The sequence below is a fragment of the Podarcis gaigeae genome, assembly GCF_964106915.1.
Source record: "Podarcis gaigeae genome assembly, chromosome: 10".
Classification (NCBI taxonomy): domain Eukaryota; kingdom Metazoa; phylum Chordata; class Lepidosauria; order Squamata; family Lacertidae; genus Podarcis; species Podarcis gaigeae.
Genome location: NC_139686.1, coordinates 9,719,866 through 9,744,909, shown reverse-complemented (window position 1 = coordinate 9,744,909; position 25,044 = coordinate 9,719,866). Strand labels below are relative to the sequence as shown.

General features: G+C 44.9%; 1 protein-coding gene across 8 annotated transcripts in view; it reads right to left on the bottom strand.

The window, feature by feature from the left end:
* Window positions 1-4,379: 4,379 nt before the first annotated feature.
* GATA3 (GATA binding protein 3) overlaps window positions 4,380-25,044 on the bottom strand; it is a 76,127-nt gene continuing 55,462 nt past the window's right edge. For 6 of the 8 annotated variants that reach the window (XM_083700716.1, XM_083700717.1, XM_083700719.1 and 3 more), the window contains exons 5-6: window positions 12,190-12,315; window positions 4,380-5,744 (exon numbers count right to left, since the gene is read on the bottom strand). In XM_083700716.1, the coding sequence (XP_083556842.1) occupies window positions 5,460-5,744; window positions 12,190-12,315 (411 nt within the window). In that variant the 3' untranslated portion in view covers window positions 4,380-5,459. The remainder of the gene's footprint in view (window positions 5,745-12,189; window positions 12,316-25,044) is intronic. The other 2 variants (XM_083700721.1, XM_083700722.1) reach the window with 2 other exon arrangements.

Sequence of the window (25,044 nt, the reverse complement as noted above, 5' to 3'; positions counted from 1 at the left end):
TTCCCATCCTTACATCTGTGATGCTCCTGTTGTATTCCTTTATCTGCTGCCACAACCGCCATGCATTTTCTGTTGTATTCTCAGCTATATGACAATCATTTATTTATTCTCCTTCCCTTGCTTGCGATTCTCCTGCTCACGATTTCATTTGACTATAGGTTTTTCTTCAATAGTCCAAAAAGATCCTCCTCTCATTGACAAAGTTCTCAACCTTTAGATCTTTTGTTTTGCTGTCAACTGTGCCATCTCTGCATAGTCCATTAACTTTAAAATTGGAACTTCTTATTCTTTCCACTTCTGTGCATACAGGATTCTAGCTGCAGTACTGGCATATATAAACAACTTAACCATTGCCTTTGGAACCTCTGCCCTTATAATTCCCAGAAGAAATGCTGCAGGCCTCTTGGGAATAACTGCTTTAAGCATCTTCTTAAATTCAAATTTTCTGCCATTTGGTACCCTCCAGATGTTCTGAGCTCCCATCAGCCCCACCTCCAGAACATCTGGAGCTCACCAAAGCTTTGTTCAGGAGAAAGAGAAGATTGCATTCCACGATCTTGTCTCCTTCTATGAAGGTCTGTCTTCAGAGCAACAGAAGCACAGAGCAGCTTTTATTGATCACCCAGAATGGGTTGACAGGTTCTTTGTCAGTCAACCCACTAGGAGGAAAGACAGCACGTTTTGGACAATTCAGTGAAAGGGCTTGCCCCTTCCATCATGCTTTTCGCTGCTGACAAGAGAGGGTGGCAGAGCATTGATCCTGGCAAGAGTGACACTGTTAATCCTTTCTCATGCTTCAATGCAGCTGTGCGTGGAATGTTGTGCATTCGCCAAACCATCAAACCCAGATGATGTCGCCAAGCTGGCAATTGTGGGAGGGGGAGTCACTATTTGCCAGCACTGAAACGGTTAAACCCAAGTGGTTGGGGAACTGTACACACTGCTCCATCAAATACAACATTCACAGTTGGGGCAGAGGGCTGGTCCCCTGGTCTTATGTGTACCTCTTAGGGGGACATTAGCTGTGATTTCTGCATTTGTAAACTACTCTATTCCAAACTTAAAAATGGAAAGCGTAATGCTGGTGGTCAACAAAAGAGGTTTAAAGACTGTCTCAAGGCAAATCTTTAAAAATGTAGTATAAACACTGACAACTGGGAAACACTGGCCTGCGAGCGCTCCAGTTGGAGAACAGCCTTTACCAAAGGTGTCATGGGCTTTGAAGACACTCAAACTCAGGACGCAAGGGAGAAATGTGCTAAGAGGAAGACACGCTTGGCAAATCCACACCGTAACCAATGTCCCCACTGTGGAAGGATGTGTGGATCCAGAATTGGCCTCCACAGTCACTTATGGACTCATTGTTAAAACTGTGTTTATGGAAGCCAATCTTACTCGGCTACATCTGATCACCAAAGAAGAAGAAAAAGATTCCCGCATTGGAGGAAGTTGGACAAGACAGTCTTGCGTCCCTTCCAACTCTACCGTTCTATAATTCTATGCATAATCTGGGCTTTGAAACGAAAAAGCACCATGCCCAAGCAAAGCCTAATTATTCAGGGGGGGGGAATTGTGTCCGTGTTGAGATATAGAAAATATTCTGATGAAAATATAACAATAATCTGATCTTTAATCCTTATTCTGTTGTGTTTTACTTGTACACTACTTAGAGACAACAGCAACTGGATGCAGTAATGGAATACGGAATGGTATCATTTTTTGTAAAATATGTAGGGATTTATAAGTAAAATGTAAAAGTAAAATGAACCATGGAAAGAGAAGAAGGGAAGTCACTGGTATCTTAAGGATGTAAAATGAGTATTTTAAATTGTAAAACAGAAAATTTAATAAAATTATACAGAGAGATAATGGCAACTGAGTACTGTACAAACTGTTGAGATAAACAAATAAACTATTGTGAAAACTAGGGAAGTCAGCATAATTTACCTTATTTTTGCATTTTTTTATTGTATATTTTTCCCACTGCCACTTTTGTGGTCTCAGTTTTGCATCACTGATTCTGGTTTTACTAGTTATGAAAGTCTCACCTCCAACCACTGGGAATTTTATTTTGCTGTCTTTCTGACTTTAAAGATTTCAGCCAGCTTTTCCCACATACTCTCTCGTGTATATACTAGCAGCCATAAGGACCAGAAGCCCGATTAGTTTTTGGCTGGTGGGGGTGGGGGGCCGTTAATAAAAACTGCCATTCTTCGGAAGATGAATTCTGCACAGGGCCTTCTTGGTGGTGGCTCTCCTTTTGTGCAGTACAGGTTTGGCCCAAGACATTTTGGCGCCTGAAGCGAACCACAAAATGGCACCTATTCCCCAGCCAGGGAAGGAGGGCAGAGTAAAGACCAACATAGGGAACAAGGGTGGGAAGAGACCAGAAGGGCCTTTTGGGACACAGAAGGGATCAAGAAGGGACAGAAACCAGAAAATAGGAAGTGTTCCTGGTAAATACAGACAGTTGAACTAACGAGATCAAAAGATGCTTAACTCTGTGATACTTGGTGCAAATGGTCAAAGGCACAGGTATGTATTGAAGTATGTCATTGGATGATGAAAATAATTTTTATTTCTAATCTTTATTTGTGTTTTCTAGGTCTGGTTCTTTAAACGAACAAAAATAAAGGAAGCCATACCATGTTAAGAGAGGGTTGTGTTGTTCAGCTAAACTCATGCTAGCAAGCTATAGGAGCAAACATGGTGGCAAGGTATAGGTTTGTGGTTTTGCAGTAATCGCCCATACCCACTGTTCCAGCTTGTCAATATCCTCCTTAAATTGTGGCGCCCAGAACTAGACACAGTATTCCAGGAGTAGCCTGACCAAGGCAGAATAGAACAGGACTATTACTTCCCTTGATCTGGACGCTAGACTTCTGTGGATGCAGCCTAGAATAGCATTAGATTTTTTGCTGCTGCATCACACTGTTGACTCGTGTTAAGCTTGCAGTCCACCAAGACCCCTAGATCCTTTTCACATGTACTACTGGCAAGCCAGGTATCCCCCATCTTATACCTTGTTCAGCTGGTTCTTCCTGCCTAAGTGCAGAACCTTACCTTTGTCCCTATTGAAATACATTTTGTTAATTTGTGCCCAGTTCTCCAATCTGTTAATAATATTTTATTTTATTTATACCCCACCCATCTGACTGGGTTTCCCCAGCCACTCTGGGCGGCTTCCAACAAACTATTAAAATACAATAGTCTATTAAACATTAAAAGCTTCCCTAAACAGGGCTGCCTTCAGGTGTCTTCTAAAAGTCTGGTAGTTGTTTTTCTCTTTGACATCTGCTGGGAGAGCGTTCCACAGGGCGCTCTACTGAGAAGGCCCTCTGCCTGGTTCCCTGTAACCTCACTTCTCACAGTGAGGGAACCACCAGAAGGCCCTCGGAGCTGGATCACAGTGTCCGAGTTGAACAATGGGGGGTGGAAATGCTCCTTCAGGTATACTGGGCCGAGGCCGTTTAGGGCTTTAAAGGTCAACACCAACACTTTGAACTGTGCTCGGAAACGTACTGGGAGCCAATGCAGGTCTTTCAAGACCGGTGTTATGTGGTCTCGGCGGCCACTTAAAGCAATCTTGAATCTCAATTCTCTCTTCTGCAGCATTAGCCACCCCTCCCAGTTTTGCGTCATCTGCATATTTGATGAGCATCCTCTCAATTCCTTCTTCCAAGTTGTTTGAAAAGACATTGAACAATGACGGGCCCAGGACAGAACCCAGCAGCACCCCACTTCTCACTGTTTCCAGGACGGTGAGGAACCATTAGTGAGTACTATTTGGGTTCAGTCAACCAGCTACAAATCAGCCTAACAGTTACTTCATCCTCTAGGCTCAGGGTCATGAATTCGATCCCTGCATTGGGCAAAAGATTCCTGCATTACAGGGGGTTGGACTAGATGATCCTTGTTGCCCCTTCCAACTCTATGATTGTAAGATATACTACATTCACAGCATTCCCCTAATCCACCAGCTTTTAACTCTAACATTCTAACCTACCCTGAATTTGGAGACCCGTTTTTTACTCTTTCCCCATATATTTGAATGGTGGTGACGCTTCTATTGCGACCCACCTTGGATCAGGCCATGACCCACTATTGGGTTCCCACCCAACCAGTAGAAGATCAGCAGTGTAGACCATTCTGATCTGGATGGACTGGTGTCCTGACTTGGTCTACAGTAGCTTCCTATATTCCTACAAGCCTTTAAACTTGTTTCGATGTTGCTGGTCTTAAAATCCTGGATCCCGAGAATCCTAGGGCCCGGGACCAAATCCTTTTCTGCCTTTCCATGGAAGCAGAGGCACACGGACACACACAAACACAGAAAGAACCTTTTGAACATCACTCCAAAAGCATAAGCAGACAAGAAATCAACAGAATTTAATCTAGTTTATTCTCCAAAAAAAAGAGGGGAAAAATATGAAAACAAAATCAAAAGCGCAGTTCTTAACACTAGCAGTAAGTAAAATTTATACAACCATTCAGTCTGTATCATAGGATGAAATAAATCTACATCTCGTTTTTTTTTTATTATTTTGGTGCTTTGAATTATACATACAAACAACAATTACAGGAACTTGTTCACAATGCGTATAAGGCCTGGACAAACTCGCCGCAGCTACAAGCTGAATGTCACACCAACTGCCCTGAAACCCTTCAAAAACAAAAACATCCCCTATTGTTCAGAGGCCCCGTAGCCTGGAATGCATGATTTGCCTACAACTTGGATTAATTTATTTTTTTAATGCGTCAAAACAACTTGAGCCAGTGAGTGAAGAAAGAGAGAGAGAGAGAGAGAAAGAGAAAGAGAGAGCAAAAAACGCAAGTGGCAGTTTGTCCATATGCCGGTCCAAACTCGTTCTTCTCAGTCCGTACCAGGAAAACATTCAACTCATTATTTCATTTGACCAACAAGCCATTTTCCTTTCCTTTCCTTTTTTTTTTTTTACAGCTAAGCAGATGTCAAGAGTGTTCTTCAAAAATGTACAGAATTTCTTACAATATAAGTTATACAGTGTTCAGCATCAATCTGCTTGTCTTTGGGGGAGCAAGTGGGGGGAAAGGTTGGGGATTTGGGGGTGGGCAGCCTGCCATCTCTTCGTCGCGACCCTAGAAGCCCAGTTCAAGAGCAGACTTGCGTCAGAATGGTTTATTCACAAATGGGACCCCAAATTTGGTGGCTGGCGACGCAAGAGACACTTGAGGAAAAGCGCCCACGAGTTCACCTCCCCACGACATTTGCTCTGGGGGGTTTTCGTTTCTACGCCTCCGTCCAACTTTTTAAGATTTCGTTTTTTCTTTCTGTGCCCTTGTCCATTCGTGTGCCGAGGGGGAAGCGCTCTCGCCTCTTAACGAGGCAAGGATTATCAACATACCTCTCGTTCTGAGAACTTAAAAAAAGGAAAGGAAGCATCGCAGCGGGGATTTAAGTCTCTCTCTCGGGCGTGATCTTAGCCCATGGCGGTGACCATACTGGAAGGATGGTGAGGTCCGAAGGACAAGCTGGAGGGCGGGTGCATCGGGGTGGGTGTGGTTAGCATGTGACCCGAGTGGCTGAAGGGCGAAATGTGACTGATGGAAGACATGTGTCTCGACAGGGCAGCAGGGTTGAAGGAGCCGCCCTTAGGGAAATCGTCCAAGGTGTCGTGGACCTTTTTGCACTTTTTCGACTTGCTAGACATTTTTCGGTTTCGGGTCTGGATGCCTTCCTTCTTCATAGTCAGGGGTCTGTTAATCTAAACAAAAATCAATTAATCTTTTTGTGGGGCCGTCTCGTCTCCCCACCTGCCCTCCCAACTCCTCCTCCTCCTCCAAAAGCTGCATAGGGCAAAATGTTTCAAATAAAACTACCGTACTTTTTGCTCTATAAGACTCACTTTTTCCCTCCTAAAAAGTAAGGGGAAATGTGTGTGTGTGTTATGGAGCGAATGCAGGCTGCACAGCTATCCCAGAAGCCAGAACAGCAAGAGGGATTGCTGCTTTCACTGCGCAGTGATCCCGCTTGCTGTTCTGGCTTCTGAGATTCTGAATATTTTTTTTCTTGTTTTCCTCCTCCAAAAACTAGGTGCATCTTGTGGTCTGGTGAGTCTTATGGAGCAAAAAATACGGCAATTCCTATCTGTCAGGATGGGATTTGGGGGATATAAGTTCTGGGTCTAATTGGGCACAGACAGCAGAGAGACCCTCAAACAGAGCAAGACTGGAGGCCCATGTTTTGAAGCATGTGAAGGAATACATATTGTCATCTAAAGAGTAAGGTCCTGCTGCACTTTTGGCAACTAAAAACGAACAGTGACCACAAGCAAAAGGACCCAAAAGCTGAAAATCTGACTCGAGAGTCACTCAAAGGTGAAAAGTTTAAATCCATATACCCCTTATGCCATATGTTTGATTGAATGTATTTAATTGCAAAGGGGGTGAGGTTGTTTTGGAAATCTGTCAATCACTGGTAATTTTCTTTTGTACTGTCAAACCTCAGTTCCTGAACACCTCCGTTTTGGCTTGTGAACGCCGAAAACCCAGAAGTAAATGCTCCAATTTTTGAGCATTTTTCGGAAGCCAAACATCCAACACAGCTTCCGCTTGAGTGCAGGAAGTTCCTGCAACCTATCAGAAGCCACGCCTCAGTTGTCGAATGTTTCAGAAGCCGAACAGGCTTCTAGAATGGATTATGTCCGACAACCATGGTTTGACTGTATTGCAGAATCAACGAAAAGTGTATTCGTCTTTTCTTCTTCCCATTTCCCCCCGTTTTATGCAAAATCTTCTTTTTATTATCAATGTACATTTTTTAAAACACCAAAGAAAAGGTAAAGAAAACACCTCTCTCTTAAGCTTTCCATTTACCAAACCCCCAAACATGCTGTTTAGTATACTCTCATCCTTTATTCTCCCATCAACTGGGCTGACCCTCTTTCCCTGACAAACCCCTGAAAATATATTACCCCAAACTTGTTGCGGTGATCTCTCACCCTTTTCTACGGTACCAAGGCAGGGGAAAAGAGGACAGTTTCCTCAACAAATCAGCCTGAATCTCTAACCAAAAGACCTTGTGATCTGCAGGTGGTTTGGGGCTTCTTTGTTGTTGTTGTTGTTTTAAAAAAGTAGGTCTGTGGTTTACTAACACCTTCCTTTCTCATCATGGACTAAAGCAGTCTTAACTGGATGTGATCTGCTGGTAGCAAACGTCTCATTAATCACTAAAAGGGAGCAGCTTGGCAGGAGGACATCTGCTTTGAATGCAGAAATCCCAAATTCAACCCATTTTGAAACCTTTGAGAGCCTCTGCCGGTCAGTGTAGACAATACTAAGCTAAACAGACCAACAGTCTGACCTGGCATTAAGGCCTTTTCCTGAACTTTAGTCCTTAACTGGTGGGTTGTATTTTGGTATGGGGGAGATTTCAGTGCAGTTTGCATTTAAAGGCAGAACTGTTAGAATTCCTGCTCCATGACTGCAGTCATGGGATTTTTGTCTATCACATGACAGTATATATTTTGACTCCACAGAGTGGAAAGTGACGGAAACAGGATGATTGTGTTACTGTGTTCCATGAAATGGGACTATTTGTTCTTTTTCTCTTTGCTGTCTGATGCTAGAGAGAAACGGAGCCATGTTGCAGCGCTCCGTGTGTGTTTATATGTAAATAAAGTAGATTAGCCAAAATGCTGAGTTGCTGAGGTCTGTTACGCAACTGTGCAAACTCTGAGGATCCCTAAGTGTGCCGGAGTCTGTTGGCATCAGTCACTGTGACGTTTGGGCTGAAGAAAGCTTTTGAAGCTCCCGAACAATCGACCAGGAGGGAGGGAACATGCCAGTCGGGCATGAGTCTCTGCCAGGGTCCTACTCGAGTGTAGGCTGAACCCCTGAAAAGAACTACCCAATTCACATGAGAACAGAAACACAGTCATGGGAGGTCAGACAAAATTTGCAGGAGAGATGAAGTTGCAACAACAGAGCCAAGAAATGAGCTGGGTTGGCATGTTGGGAGATTATTATTATTATTATTATTATTATTATTATTATTATTACTATTATTACTATTACTAAATTTGTATACTGCCCTATACCCGTAGATCTCAGGACAGCTCACAGCATAAATCTGCCAGTGTCACTCAATTCCAGATCCGAAAAAGGCAGCATTTCAATATCAATAAAGTCACTGTATGATTCTCATAATTGCGTGGGGTGGGGGGCATGTCTCTATTTTTCTTTCATGCAAAAACATTTACTCGCCCAGGAGAGGTGGAAGTAGAGGGGGGAAAGGTGGAAGCTGACCTGTTTTAAAATCAGAAATGAATACATGCATTAAAAGCACCACCCCACAACCAACCCCCACTGGTTTTGAAGGGGGGGTGCATGAAAGCTGCTGAGGGCAAAAGATTTTTTTAAAAGCCTCACATAAGAGTGAGAAATTGCTTTTTAAAAAGTTAAAGAAAGTACAAGGAACATCATACAAAGCAACTGATAAATCTCACCCCGCTGCCCCCATTCACATTACTCTAGTGCTAAAGGTAAAGGGACCCCTGACCGTTAGGTCCAGTCGCGGACGACTCTGGGGTTGCAGCGCTCATCTCGCTTTACTGGCCGAGGGAGCCGGCGTACAGCTTCCGGGTCATGTGGCCAGCATGACTAAGCCGCTTCTGGAGAACCAGAGCAGCGCACGAAAATGCCATTTACCTTCCCGCCAGAGCGATACTTATTTATCTACTTGCACTTTGTGCTTTTGAACTGCTAGGTTGGCAGGAGCAGGGACCAAGCAACAAGAGCTCACCCCATCGCAGGGATTCGAACCACCAACTCTAGTGCTAAAGCTCTGCTATTACTGCTGTCGCTATAAGATGATTCTTTTCAGTCATTTCCTTAAAGGTGGTGCGTTTTTGTAGCTGCTGCCTTTACACCTAGATATGGGAACAAAGTCTACCAGGCAGCATATTTTGGGGGTGCCACTTATGCATTGTCAAAAGGAGAGAGAGCGTGCATCCCCAAAGCAAAAGGCTCAAATTTGCATAAAATTTGCAAGATGGTTATTTCTTCATTAAATATATATCCCACCCTTCCTTCCAAAGCAGCCCAGGGCAGCAAATTATAAGGACTGTATCTTAAACAGAAGCACAAATCGTGCAGGCGTTCCCAGCTGCCAAGTGGCTGACGGGCAAAATCTCCTTTTCTAATGCTTCTCGGTCTTTTAAACCAGACTTGGTTTCAGGCAGTCCTTCAGATAAAAGACTCCCTCAAACAGAGGAATGCCCTCCGAGAGCCCTTCAAATGCAAGGTAGGGCACCAGTTACAGGTAGGTAGCCGTGTTGGTCTGCCGTAGTCGAAACAAAACAAATAAATTCAAAACAAAATAAATAAATTCCCTCCAGTATCTGAAGAAGTGTGCATGCACAGGAAAGCTCATACCAATAACAAACTCAGTTGGTCTCTAAGGTGCTACTTAGAGACCAACTACTTAGGGACGTGGGTGGTGCTGTGGGTTAAACCACAGAGCCTAGGACTTGCCGATCAGAAGGTCGGCGATTCGAATCCCCGCAACGGGGTGAGCTCCCGTTGCTCGCTCCCAGCTCCTGCCAACCTAGCAGTTTGAAAGCACGTCAAAGTGCAAGTAGATAAATAGGTACTGCTCTGGTGGGAAGGTAAACGGCGTTTCCGTGCATTGCTCTGGTTTACCAGAAGCGGCTTAGTCATGCTGGCCACATGACCCGGAAGCTGTACGCCGGCTTCCTCAGCCAATAAACAAGATGAGCGCCGCAACCCCAGAGTCAGTCCCTTTACCTTTAAGGTGCTACTGGAAGGAATTTTTTAATTTTGTTTCGAGGTAGGGCACCCTATCAGATATATAAATAGCAACGTTATTCTAGCATGTGATTGTAGGAAAAGACTACTGGACCACGTCAATGGCCCATCAAGTCCAGCATCCTGTTCTTGCAGTGGACAATCAGTGGTTCCCAGCAACTGGGATTCAGAAGCACTGCTCCATCCATTTTTAAAGCCATCCAAGCTGGTGGCCATTGCTGCTTCCAGTGGCAGTGAGTTCCATAGCCGAACTGTGCACTGCATGAAGTGCTTCCTTTTATGCATCATGGATTTTCCAACACTGGGTGTCTGCGAGTTCTAATTTTATGAGAGAGGAAGAAAACCTTTTCTCTGCTCACTTCCTCTATCCCATGCACCATTTTGTAAAGGTCTATCATGTCACCTCTCAGCACCAGTCCTTGAATAGCTGAAACTGCATCCATGGAAGGGGGTTTTAACTAGCTTGGGGAAAACCCAAGGTTTGCAGATGCATGCAAAAACTTAAGAGGAAACCTCCCCGGGGCCGGGGGGGCAGAAACATCCCAAAATAGCATGCTCAAAGGGCATGGAGTACTGACTGGCTGCCACGGGGAGGTGAGACACAACGCAGGGTGGAATGGAGTGTGCTAGTATAGGGCACAGCTCATTGGCCAGCATTCCACCCTGGTACATTTTGTTGCAGGATACACCTTTTCATATAAATTTCCCTATCTCTTTTTATGAGCATTATTTTATTTTTTTATTTGATTTGTGTTTTAAAAACCCTTCATCGGTGCAGTTCACAGCATAAAAACGCAAAATACATAATAAAAACAAGGGCAAAAAATGAAATGAAACAATAGCCTCTCTCGCTCCCACAAACACATTGATTTAAAAGAATCTCAGATGTACTAAAAGCACCCCAACACAGCCAAAGCAGACCGGACAAAATCAGATTCCCTTCTTTTGGAGAATTGCTTGTGTCACTTTCTTTCTTTCCCCCTTCCCCTTGAAGCAGGGATGCAAAAAAAAATGTTCCAGAGCTTTGTGAGAATATTAGGGCTGCCACCTTTCCCCCGCCCTGTAGGGCTTCTAATACTTTGGCTACCATCCGACAGAGAGAAATTTAACGAGGGCCCTTTTACCATCTTGTGGAGACAGTGTGGTTATGAGAATACACTGCGCCTGCTAATTTTCAGCTGGTCTGGCAGTTCTTTGTGCCTCAGGAGTTTTGGGAGGGGAAAAGTGGATGGCAACCCTAGCAAGAATCGAGACGCAACCTGTCAAGGGTCCCTGTGTATCCGCTGCCTTTCTAATCAAGCAATCTTCATTTTGGTTAGAACAATGTATTATCTAGCCAATACCTCAATGTTGAACTACTGGACTAGGACCTAAGAAGACCTGGGTTCAAATCTCACTCACGGGTGAAGTTCCCTGGGTGACCTTTTTCCAAACACCTTTCCTCAACCTATCCTACCTTACAGGGTTGTTATGAAGATAAATGGTTGGGAAGCAAATCATTTTCACTTTCCCTGATCAAATTAGAGGGTAGAATTAAAATGTTGTTGTTGTTGTTGTTATTGTTGTTGTTGTTGTTGTTGTTGTTGTTGTTGTTGTTGTTATTATTATTATTATTATTATTATTATTATTATTATTATTATGTCTTCCAACCAGCATTCCATACAATGTGCAGCCCCATTAAAAGGACTGTCAGCTTGACTTCTCTTGCTTCCTTTTTATATGTTACAATACCATGAAGTCACCATGGGGCCCATTTACACCTGACTAGCACTGCTTCATTCAGAGTGCGTTAGAGTTCGCTGAACAGCCTCAGTGTGCATTGAAGTGCACTGTCTTTAGCTAAAGGGGCCCCCAAGCAGGAGCTGGTGAGATAAAGCTCTGTGGTTTGCCTGTCCACACGCAAGCCAGGAAATACCGTATTTTTCGCTCTATAGGACACACTGGACCATAGGACACACCTTGTTTTAGAGGGGGAGAACAAGAAAAAACAAATTCTCCCCCTCTCTGCTCAGCGCCCCTTCAATGAAACGGCAGGAGAAACGGAGCCCCTTCCATTTCTCCTCCCGCTTGGCTGAAGGGGCGCTGCGCAGCTTTCCCTCTCTGCTGAAGCCAAGAGAGTCTTACACTGACCCCTCTTGCTCTCCAGGCTTCAGCGAAAGCAACGCAAAGCCTCCAGAGCGCGGAGGGAACGCTCCCTCTGCGCTTTGGAGGCTTCACATTGCTATCGCTGAAGCCAAGGAGCCTGCATTCGCTCCATAGGACGCACACACGCTTAATTTTTGGAGGGGGAAAACTGCGTCCTATAGAGCGAAAAATGCAGTATATTCTATCCTAGTTTAAACCCCAAAAGGTATTCTTCAGAGAGTTACCACCTCACTTACATTGTGGAGCTTGTAATACAGCCCACAGGCGTTGCAGACGGGGTCTCCGTTGGCGTTCCTCCTCCACAGGGTGGTGGTGGTGGTCTGGCAATTTGCGCACGATGTTCCTGCCCTTCTTGCCGCTGACTGGGGTAGAAAAAGAAAAGACAAGCGTGTTACAAAGATGTCAAAAATGGAGCATTGATGTATATCCAAAGCAGTGAATTATAGTTAATTACAGATATTTGCCACGATAAGTAGGACATTACAGAGGTTTTTGCAGCTAGAGTATAGTTGTGGGCATTTCCTCACGTTCTGTATATATATTTATGCATCTTGCAGCACTGAAACAAAGTATTAAGAGGTTGACGATGACTTGGGTTGTGTTCTATCCACAGTGTATTGTATCCATAGATTTCCCATTGATTAATTGCATCAAAGTAACAGCACACATCGTCTGTTATCCACGAAACATGAAAATTTTACTATTTTTTCACTGGGGCTGTTCCCTCCTAAACTAAAAATACTAAACAATTCTCTTGATACTTTTTATTTATTTATTAGAGAAAATGGTTTCCAAAATATGAGGAGTTTAGAAAAATTATGAATGTGTGAAAACCCTTTGTGCACCAGTAATGGGGATTTTGGAACAGACTTGCTAGTTAATATACGTTTTCAGAAGACAACAACATCACAGCACCGTCTAGCTTGTCCAATCTCCCTGCCTTAAATCAGAAGCTTAATTTAAGCCTGGGGTTTTAAGTCAAGTTGATTCTCCAGAAACTGATTTTGAAAGCCAAGGATTTCAGAAATATGTACAAGGTGGAAATAATATCACCATACAAAGGGCCAGTGTTGTTATGCCCATTTTACAGGTAGGCAACTGAATTAAAGGACTAAAGCCAGCTAGAACATTCCTGGCTGACCAGGGATTTAAAAGAGAATTTGGGCTCTTAGCCTGCCATTTACCTTACATCAACTCTCTGTCAAAAAAATATTGCATCATATCCCAGGAAGGAAATGACATAGAAGTGACAAGAGCCTGTGTTTTAGGTGTTCCGTTCCACAGGAGTCGGGAGTCATTCCAGCCCAGGTTTTGCACAAAGCTTAGTTTCTTCCCTGTTTGGACTGTCCCAGTTCAGACTTCAGGGCTGGGGAACTCACATACTGCAGTGAATCATTTCATACACACACACACACACACACACACACACACACACAGTGTGTCAAACCCTTCTTCCTGGCACCTAGTTTTCTAGAAACCTGTTTTTGGGTTTTTTTTTCAGAGGCACACCACATCCTTTAACACACACACCATGTCTGCATTGTGAAGAAATAAGTGCCTTTCATCCCTCAGCAATAGCCACACCGGCTGAGGTCAATGAGGATTGGACTAGATGAACTTTGGGGTCCCTGTCCCTTCCAATTCTATGATTCTATGTCTCTGTGAAAGGCCACCCTAGTTATAGGATGATGTGCAAGGATACAGAATCATCTCCCGTCCCCAGAACCTGAAGATGGAGGGAGGTAAGCGTTGAGGCATTAACCCCAAAGCAACGGCTCTGCCCCCAGACCAGACAGACCCCCCAAGTGCCCCTCTTTTTCCAGAGACAGTCCTGGATTAACAGAAGCCATCCCAGTTCCTGATTCGGAATGTCCCGCTTTTCCTTAGGATGTCCCTATTTTCATCGGAGAAATGTTGGAGGGTATGGAGTTATGCGACTCCTCAGCCATCTGAAGGCAGCCCTGTATAGGGAAGTTTTTTATGTTTTTATATACGTTGGAAGCTGCTCAGAGTGGCTGGGGCAACCCACTCAGATGGATGGGGTATAAATAGTAAAATTATTATTATTATTATTAGGCATTATCCCTATTTTCATCAGAGAAATGTTGGAGGGTATGGAGTTCCACCATTGTGAAGGAATCCATCTTTCCATCCTGGGGGGACAGAATCCCTATTGTTGATTTTAAGAGGCACTGCCTCGTTTTTTAAGAAAGTCATATGGAGAGCCTGTGTCCCTTAGGAGAAGAGCAAGGCAAAAATCTTGTCCCCCCTGTGTCGCATCAAATAGCAAAAATGAGGAAAAGCCAGCGTATTCCACAGTGTGGAATACCAAATCATTAAGCTGTCATGCTGAAATTATTGTAACGGCTTAGCAATCTTTCGCAACGTGGAAGGAGCCTTGTTGTTTTCGCATGCGGGGATTGGAAATATAAAGCATATATTCATACTCCAAGAGATTCCTGCATCACAAATGGAAAAGAATAGGCAGTTTTGCCAAAGAATGAATCATAGAGGCATCTTTGCCAAAAGTAATTCTTAAAGTCTTTTGTGTACGTGATTGGCTGGGTGAAGGCTGGTTGTTCCAATAAGAGGATATCAAAAGGCTTGCAGTGCAAAGGATGCGTCGTCTTAACACCACAGTCATAAACCCGTAAGTCACACCAATTTTTTTAAAAAACCTACTCCTGTGTCGTGAGTTAAGGCTACAGCAGAACCCCACCGGTGCCAAAGTAGCTGCTTTCAGTGGAGATGTTATAGAATTCTATAACATTGCATTGGTGGTGTTGGTGCAATTGCTGTTCATTATAGATCAGGTGAACTGAACTCTCTGCATGGCCCACTAAGGCAAAATTAACACCATCAACAATGTAAGGAGACTAGAGATGGAGAAATAAGAAGAGAAGAACCTACTGGGTCAGGGCAAAGACTCATGCAGTTCTGTTTCCACAAGGACCAACCAGAAGTCTACAGGAAGACCACAAGCAGAATCTGTTTCTCCAGATCACTTCATAACTGCATTCATTTGCAAATTACTGTTTTCAAGTCTGCACAGAAATTCACATTCATTTTGCACATATTTTTTCCTAATATGTATACTCTGAGGTGTCCGTCCTATCCATTTTGCATGCAATTTCTTTTCGTCTTTGTGGGCAATTTTCCTTAAAACTTGCACATTTTGGGGCTGAAGAGGTGCACCGCAAAACTCAAACAAGTGTGTATTTAAAGGATTGGCTGCGTTTTCAGTTCAGGCATTTTGTACATTTGCATACAAAATACATGAACACATTTCTTGCCAAACCACCGGGCTCAATAACTCTTTCTATGGGGAAGATTGGGGAGAGAGATTTGAAGCACCTGGATAGACAATTATGCATGGTTAATGGTCCCCTAACAGACTGCCTTTTACCAGGTCAGACTAACCCACAATTCTGGTACCCTTACTGTCAAGGCAGAAGGTCTCCAGAAAAGACTCTTCTCAAACCCTGATCCTTTTAACTGAAGATACCAGGAACAGAGACTTTCCCCCATTGCCCCTGAATTCCATCCCCTCGGTCAAACTATTTTTTCCGGGGGGGGGGGGGCAACCCATACGGGTTTGCTATAAACAAATGCTCAAAAACACCCACAAACACGGACTGATGTTGTTGTTCTACATGATAGAAAAACAGTCTCCCAAATAAGGTTCCCTTGGCTCCAGCCGCAATTATACCATGACTAACAAACTCCGTCAGTCCATACGGAGAGACTTTATACCATATCAGGCCAACAGTCCATCCAGTAACCTATTTTACAGAAGCTTTCGCAACTCCCCTTGCCTGCAACATTTATTCTTACTCTTAACTAGCATTGCCAAGGGATTGAACCTGGTTCCATCTATTTGAAAATATCACGTGTGCTCTGCTTTTTTAACTGCCGTACTCCCGTAAAAGAGAATTATCTGGGTAATCCTTCGCAGTCGCATTCATTCTGATGCTAAGTATGCCATAGAATAGGACCCCGTCTTTTGTCCTCAACTACAGTTTAATGAGGGGATGCAGGTGGCGCTGTGGGTTAAAGCCTCAGCGCCTAGGACTTGCCGATCGAAAGGTCGGCGGTTCGAATCCCTGCGGCGGGGTGCGCTCCCGCTGCTCGGTCCCAGCGCCTGCCAACCTAGCAGTTCGAAAGCACCTCCGGGTGCAAGTAGATAAATAGGGACCGCTTACCAGCGGGAAGGTAAACGGCGTTTCCGTGTGCGGCTCTGGCTCGCCAGAGCAGCGATGTCACGCTGGCCACGTGACCCGGAAGTGTCTCCGGACAGCGCTGGCCCCTGGCCTCTTGAGTGAGATGGGTGCACAACCCCAGAGTCTGGCAAGACTGGCCCGTACGGGCAGGGGTACCTTTACCTTTACCTTTTACAGTTTAATGGCTGGGTAGTTTCTGCCACTGGTGTCCAACTAACGCAGGGTTTCCCAAACTTGCATCTCCAACTGCGTTTTTTGGACTACAGTTCCCATCATCCCTGACCATTGTCCTGCTAGCTGGGGATCATGGGAGTTGTAGTCCAGCAACAGCTGGCGACCCAGGTCTGTGCTTTAAAGTGCAATGTCAGAGTACTTTAAAAAAAATATTGCTTTTTATTGCTGATTCAGAGCAAATGGCAACAGGCAGGAGACCTGAATTGGTGTTTGTTCCAATTCTGCATTAAAGAGCAGGTTTTCGCATCGAAAGCACCAGGGGTAAAAGAAAAAGGGGGGAAGAAACCTGCTCTGACAAAGCATTTTATAGCCTAAACCTGTCCCTAAATAGCTTGGGGCAAAAGTTAAGTATAGTGGATGAGCCTCCAGTGAAATCAATGGACTTAAGTCCAATGATTGCATACATCTCACCAGGCAAGCAAAACAAACCTAAAAAGAAAATATGTCTGCCAAGGATTGTCAATGGATGTGTTCTGTGCTCCCCAAAAAACCCCACCAGAATTCTGTGCAGCAGTAGTGCAATTTATGCACAAGGGGAAACTGAATTCTGCAAGCAGACTGCATCCTGTAACTTGGCCCATCTGGAGTTATTTCTTTTGCTTGTGCTGGGAGGTTACAGACTAGGAACACAGGAAACACCTGCAGGATCAGGCCAATGGCCCACCTAGTCCAGCATCTTTTTCTCACAGTGGTCAACTAGATGCCCATGGGAAGCCCCTAAGCAGGAGATAACACACTCTGCCCACCTGCAACTCCCAGTAACTGCATAGGGTAGGGGGAAATGTGTATACAGAGAGTTCCATATCCTCAGACGCACACACAATATGAGCACCCCTAACAGAGAACCTTGGGAACAGCAGTTTCCCTCTTGCAGAGCTTCAGTTGCAAACTATAGCTCCCAGCAGTCTTTGGAAGGAGGGAACTGTGTTTAAAATGCCTTCTACACCCACATGCAAATATACAACCAATGGCAATTCTGTGTACCAACCTCTGCCTACTGAATTTTCACCAAATCATTGTTGCCCGCACACTTATAAAGCCTAGATTTGTCAACCTAGGGACTAGGAATCTGCTTATTTTTCAATATGAGACTTTGAGGATGCTGAACTCTATTCTAGTTACCAAAAATCCACACTCCTAGAGCACTATCAATCTTGGAGTATGCTTAGCTCCACAGAGGATATAAGAAAATGACAAAAAACCAACAACCCCAAATTCACAGCCATGGATACCTTGAAAACATATCACACTTCCAGTTTGGCTCAGGGCCATTCAAATTTGAGCTTTAAGGCCATGCTTAAAATTGATACTGAAATCAATGGAAACAAAATACATTTAACTTGAACTGCACGGAGTCCTTGGCATCTGTAGACGTTGGCTTTAAGGACTGGTGCACACCAGAGTTCTGTAGCAAAGCCTATTTGAGGTACCGTAAATTATCTCTGCCATGCCTTGGGGATGTGGCAACATTGATTTAGACACCTGCCACATTGTGGTGCAATGCGTTTTGTAAAATGGTTATTATTATTTATTAAATATGTACACCGCCCTCTACCCGCAGGTTCCAGGGCAGTTGCAACATAAAATCACAATATAAAAATACACAATGCGTAATAAAAACAAAACAAGCCAATAATCCCCGCTCCACAACACATTTTTAAAGGGCGTTGGATGTCAATCAGCTCATCCGGTACAGAACGCTAGGCGATCCACAAGACGGTTAAATCAATTCATATTGAAGATACCTTAATATAGAGAGGACTGGAAAGGGCGTATGATCACACGACAGAGAGCAGAATTTAATCGCGGGTGACAGCAGGGCTCAGCCCTGGAACTGCTCATTAAAATCTAAGCTGAACAGTATGTTTCCAAGCACAATTCAAAGTGTTGGTGCTGACCTTTAAAGCCCTAAACGGCCTTGGTCCAGTATATCTGAAGAAGCGTCTCCACTCCCATCGTTCAGCCCGGACACTGAGGTCCAGCGCCGAGGGCCTTCTGGCGGTTCCCTCACTGCAAGAAGCCAAGTTACAGGGAACCAGGCAGAGGGCCTTCTCAGTAGTGGCACCCGCCCTGTGGAACACCCTCCCACCAGATGTCAAAGAGAAGAACAACTACCAAACTTTTAGAAGACATCTGAAGGCAGCCCTGTTTAGGGAAGCTTTTAATGTTTGACGTATTACTGTATTTTAATATTTGGTTGGAAGCCACCCAGAGTGGCTGGGGAAGTCCAGCCAGATGGGCGGGGTATAAATAATAAATTACTATTATTATATGAACAATAAAAAAGGATGGCAATAAAAAGAAGAAGTTGCTGGCATGAATGCCACTAGCAGTACCCTCCATCCAGACTTTGGTTGCGTACACAACAGGCATTTTAAACACAGTTCCCTCCTTCCAAAGACTCCTGGGAGCTATAGTTTGCAACTGAAGCTCTGCAAGAGGGAAACTGCTGTTCCCAAGGTTCTCTGTTAGGGGTGCTCATATTGTGTGTGCGTCTGAGGATATGGCATACAACCAAAGCCTCATGCCAATCTGCCTTGAGTACTACCAAGGTTGGAAGGCCTCTGAGATTCAGGGGGAGCAAGAGTAGTGCCTAGTTCGTCTGAGGGCAGCGCCCAGTGAAATGTGCCTGAGGGCTTGAGGCAGGGCCTGATGAAGAGGAGGCAGGGCTAATAGCTAGCATTCTCATGCCAAGCAGGCAAATCAAGCTGTTCCCTTGGTGCTGTCCCACTTCCTTGAGATTTAAGCCTCTCCCCTAGAGCTCCTGCGTCCAAATAACAGCGGCAAACCTCTTCGGGAAAGACCGATAGTCCTGCTTTGCATGCAGAAGGTCCCAGGGCTGAAATCCTGGCATGCTGCTGCCATTCCATGGGAGCCAACGCGAGCTTGAAAACAATCTGAGCTTGCAGAAGCAATATGGAGCTAAGTAGACCGATGGTATGGGAACGTAAGATGAACCTGCTGGACCAAGCCAGTGGCACATCTACGGCCAGCTAAATCCTGCTCTCACAACAGCCAACCCAATGCCTCTGCAAAACCTACAAGCAGAACCCTTTTCCCTTCCTTAGGGGAGTTATTGAGCACTGTTGAGCTCCAAGGAAGAAGAGTCCACACACACACAAACACACACACAAAGGAGAATGTTCCACTGTCAAACAGCTCTTACTGTCAGAAAGTTCCCCCTGATGTTTAGTGGGAATCACTTTCCTTGTACAGTGGTACCTCGGGTTACAGACGCTTCAGGTTACAGACTCCGCTAACCCAGAAATAGTACCTCGGGTTAAGAACTTTGCTGCAGGGTGAGAACAGAAATCGCGCGGCGGCAGTGGGAGGAGGCCCCATTAGCTAAAGTGGTGCTTCAGGTTAAGAACAGGTTCAGGTTAAGAACAGACCTCCAGAATGAATTAAGTTATTAACCCGAGATACAACTGTAATTTGAAGCCATTGGTTCGAATCCTACCTTGTCAACAACAAATTGTCGCTGTTTTTGTGTTGAATATATGCTACATGGTAATTTATGGACCTAATAATAATAATAATTTATTTATTTATACCCTGCCCATCTGGCTGGGTTTCCTCAGCCTCTCTGGGCGGCTTCCAACAAAATATTAAAATACAATGGTCTGTTAAACATTAAAAGCTTCTCTAAACAAGGCTGCCTTCAGATGTCTTCTAAAAGTCCGGTAGTTGTTGTTCTCTTTAACATCTGGTCAGAGGGCGTTCCAGAGGGCAGGCGCCACTACCAAGAAGGCCCTCTGTCTGGTTCCCTGTAACTTGGCTTCTCGCAGTGAGGGAACCACCAGAAGGCCCTCAGCACTGGACCTCAGTGTCCAGGCTGGACGATGGGAGTGGAGACACTCCTTCAGGTATACTGGGCCGAGGCCATTTAGGACTTTAAAGGTCAGCACCAACACTTTGAACTGTGCTTGGAAACGTACTGGGAGCCAATATAGGCCTTTCAAGACCGGTGTTATGTCGTCTCGAAAGCCATTTGCACAAAACAAAATATGTATTTTATCAAAGTAATTAATTCTTGAACTGAAATACAATTAAGAAGAAGTATATTAAGAGTGGGGCCCTAAGCTATAGCTTGTTTAGCTTATACGTAAATCTGGCACTGTACCCTCTGGAGCAGGAGAAAACAAACAAGGCAGCGTAAAGCAGTTCCCTATGTGCCCATCCTATGCAAGCCCTCGTAGCTAGGGAGGTGCATTTTCTTTCAAAAAGAAATAAATCCCAGCCGCTTCTGATATGTCCAATTTTTTCTCGAGTGTAAGGGTTGGGAAGATGTGGCTCTCCCAGTGTTCCTGGACTACAAATCCCATCATCCAGCGCCATTGGCCATGCTGGCTGAGACCAGGGAGGTGTGGGCCAACCCCATCCTTGTTGTAGCGGTAAAGACTGGGGAGGGGGGAAGAAAGAATGACAACTTATTTCTCATGTATAATCTCCAATCCACAGATATTTCTTAAGAGTTTAGCTTTACACTGAATTTATGTTTAGAAAGTTAAAAGAAAGGGAGGTATTTGAGGGGGAGGGGATGCACCAAATTGAAGTCCTCTCTTGAAAACAGTTCTTTGTAGGTGTTTTGCTTTTCCCAGTAAAGGAAAGAAAAAGATTGTCCTCCTTGGTTAAGGAGGGCAATGGCTTCCCTTTTGAAGGATTCTTTAGCTGAGATTCCCACATTGTGGGGGGGTTGGACTAGATGACCCTCTAGGTACCCCCTTCCAACTTGACAATTCTATGACACTATTAAAGGAAACAGCTAGAAAAAGATCAAGCTGGCACCTTGAGTTTTGTTCATGATTCATGTAAAAAGGAAACGGGGGAGGGCCAGGAAATTTATACCTCTTTCTCTGAAGGGGGAAAAAAGCAAAAAACCACTTTTATTCTCACCAGCAGTGGTGAGCTGGTCTTCCCCAGGTGTCTGGCTTTCACAGGCGGAAAGTTCATCTGAAATTTGTGTGGGCACTCGAGGGAAGAAGGCCCCTGGGCTGGGTCTTGGAACAAGTAAAAAATGCAGACTGCAAATTCTTCTGCTCTCAGGGTCCACAAACACCATGCATTTAAAGCACAGTTCCCCAAAAGATAGATACGATAATACAATAATCTTTATTGTCATTGTCCCATACAGAACAACGAAATTGAAAGAAAGAAAGAAAAGATCTACCTAAGACATTCAAAACCAACAAGCCAGGTATCCCAGGTATCCCAACCTGGTTAGCCCCCTAAAAACTCTAAGACGCCATTTTAAAAATACAATATACTCCCATAGAGACTCCTTAAAGGTAAAGGGACCCCTGGCCATTAGGTCCAGTCGCGGACGACTCTGGGGTTGCGGCGCTCATCTCGCTTTATTGGCCGAGGGAGCTGGCATACAGCTTCTGGGTTATTTGGCCAGCATGACTAAGCCGCTTCTGGCGAACCAGAGCAGCGCATGGAAACACCGTTTATAGCGGTGCCTATATATCTACTTGCACTTTGATGTGCTTTCAAACTGCTAGGTTGGCAGGAGCAGGGACCAAGCAACAGGAGCTCACCCTGTCATGGGGATTCGAACCACCGACCTTCTGATCGGCAAGTCCTAGGCTCTGTGGTTTAAACCACAGTGCCACCCGCGTCCCTAGAGACTCCCTACACTGCTTTTAAAACCAAAATCACATTTGGATAGAAACTGTTTCTCAGGTGGCTAGTCCTAGTCTTTATAACCCTGTCTTCTTCCAGGAAACTGGAAACTGTGTTTTACCCCTCATGGAGCTACCATAATGAACTACAACTCCCAGGATTCTTTGGGAAGAAACCTGAGGTAGACGTGCAACATTTACATGCATAGCCCCGCCCACTATGGGCATGTGGCCCTCGAGAGGTTACCAAGCAGAGAATGTGGCCCTCAAATCAAAAACCTGTTCCTCAATCCTGGTCTTCTTTAACCGGTAGTGCCTCTCCAGGACTGCAGGCATCAGTCTGTTTACCTAATCTTCCCACAACCAGTCCATCATTCTAACCCGAGGGTGTCAGGATTTGAACCCAGGACCTTCAGCACACAAAGCATAAAGCTCCACTGCTGAGTCATGGTGCACCCTTTAGCTCTGTATTGTCAACACTGTCTGGCCGTTCGCTCCCCGTAGCTATAGAAGGAGTCTCAAGCCAGTGAACCCTTTCTCATTCTGGATGGCAAACAGGCTACCATATGGGGTGCCATCGCAGGGGGTGCTGGATCCTTCCCACACACCCTGGGTAGCCCAGCCGCAACTGAAAAGGACCCTAAACTGGGGGCAGTGGAAGGACAGGGTCACATTGCATGCAGACCGCACTGGGACACATTTCACCCCACTCCAGAGTCGCTCAGTTTCCCCTCTCTGCCCCCCAACCCCGTAATACTTTACAGCGCGCACGAAAACCCTTTTTCTATCGGAACAGCATTGTAAGTCATCCAAAGCGTTTAGAGAAACAGATGTAGAAACAAACAAATGTCCTATTTCCTTAGGGCCAAACGACACGGTGCACGCAGTCATGTGTAAATTTCCTCGCATCCCCCCCAACCTTTCTTTTCTAATCAAAAGCAGCCAAGGGGGGGGGTTGGTTTCCATTCTTGACTGCAACACTGGCAGGGGAGGGGGCTGCTTAACCCTTTCCCCGTGGGCTAGTTTTGAATTCACGTTCCTCCCCTAAGCTGCTTCTCCTGGTCCCGCTCCCCCAGGTGGGAAATAAGGTCTCCCCAATATCTTTCTCCTTCCAAGCAGAAACATCAGTGGGAGAAGAAGCTGGAAGAAGGTAAGTATCAGAGATAGGAAGAGCCCCGTTCTCCTTACCTGAGCCCCCTCTTTTGCTCTGCGCTCTCGTAAAATCACAAGAGCCCATCTAGTCCAGCATCCTATTCTCACAGTGGCCACCCAGAGGCCTGTGGGAAGCTCAAGGGGGTTGCCATATGTCCTCTTTTTCCAGGACACGTCCTCTTTTTCATGGGTATGTAAAATGAGAGTCGTCATAGCCATCCGTGGTTAAAAGCAGAAGTCAGCAAATGTGCCCTTTGGTTTTTTTTGCTCCTCAAAATACGGCAACTCTACCCGATCCTGACACAGTTCTGAACCCTCACGAAGAAATTCCCCTTTGGCGTCAATGGCTATTAATTACTGATAGCCTGTCTGTGAATGGGGGGCAAATCTAGATATTATTAATTCTTATTAAATTTTCTATACCGTCCTGCATCCAAGGATCACAGGGTGGTTTAAAATATAAGAACACAAAATTATATAAGCCAGTAACGAACAAAAGACAACAACCCACACACACACACAACTTAGTAGGCTGTAGATTAATTAGCCAAAGGTCTGGGAGAAGAGGAATGCTTTTGCCTGGCGCCTAAAGATATGTACTGGTGCTGCCACATGAGCCTCCCTGAGGAGAGCATTCCACAAATGGGGAGCCACTGCAGAGAAGGCCCTGTTCTCGTGTTGCCACCCTCTGGGCCTCTCACAGAGGAGGCACTCGACTAAGGGCCTCAGATGACTATTGCAGAGTCCAAATGGCTGTTGCTCCTTCAGGTAGACTTGGACCGTGGATCACCAGCAGCATAAATCAAAGATTTAGGCATGTGTGAATAGGTCATCACAGGCCAAACACCACAGACAGAACCAGTGCTGTTTTTCTTTTTAAAAATGTTTAGGGGTCCTACTCATATTGAAATACTGCCCCTCGATGAAGCCAAACTTAGATTCGCAAAATATTTAGGGGTATGCGTCCTCCCAGGAAAAAAGTACAGGACAGAACTATCACTACCAATGCGTCCACACCACTTGTCAAAGGTGTCAATCTGTTCACAAACACATTCCTTTTCAATTTGGCAAAGCAAGAAAGAAGGACTGTCATTAGCATCTATCCAAGATGGAGAAAACCTCTGGGCCTCAGGAAGTATGGTTGTTTCGTTTCTAAAACCTGTAGACTGCTTTTCGCTGAAAAGGCCCAAAGCAGTTTCCACCTATATTAAAACATGCAATCCTTAAAATACAAATGAAAACAGCATGACACGACACTCTATATTCCAAGACAGATTAACCAATTCCTCCAAGCTAAACAACAGAAAGCCATCTCAGCAGCACACCCCTAGCAGGAGGGAATTCCAGAGTCAGGGCACCACCACCAAGAAGGCCCTGTCTCACTTCCCTGAACACACTTGCTAGTGGGACCATGGACAAGAACACCCTCAGCAGAACTCAGAATGTGGATTAACTGGTGATGGGAGTTGGAGGTCCAGCAATATCTCGGGGGAGGGGGCACAGGCTCCCCACACCTAAAGTGCATTCATGACTAAGCCAACTTCCGTGTCTCCTGCAGTTCAGGGCCTCTTCCAAAGGCAAACCAATCTCCCCTTTACCAAAAACAATGGAGATTAAAAACCTGCCGGTTCAACTCATGCCTCTCATCATATGCTTCTAATTTAACCGAGGAAGTAAGGATTCACAACTTTCACCACTGAGTGAGTCATCCACACTAGAGGTCACCTCGGACGTGCACAGCTTTGTGGTCTTCTTACAAGATTCCCACACCGATTGCTATACTCTTATATTAAAAATAAGAATATAAGGAATTTTGAGGTTCTAATAGTCAAGGAGGGCAGGTATCAACACCTGTCAGAAG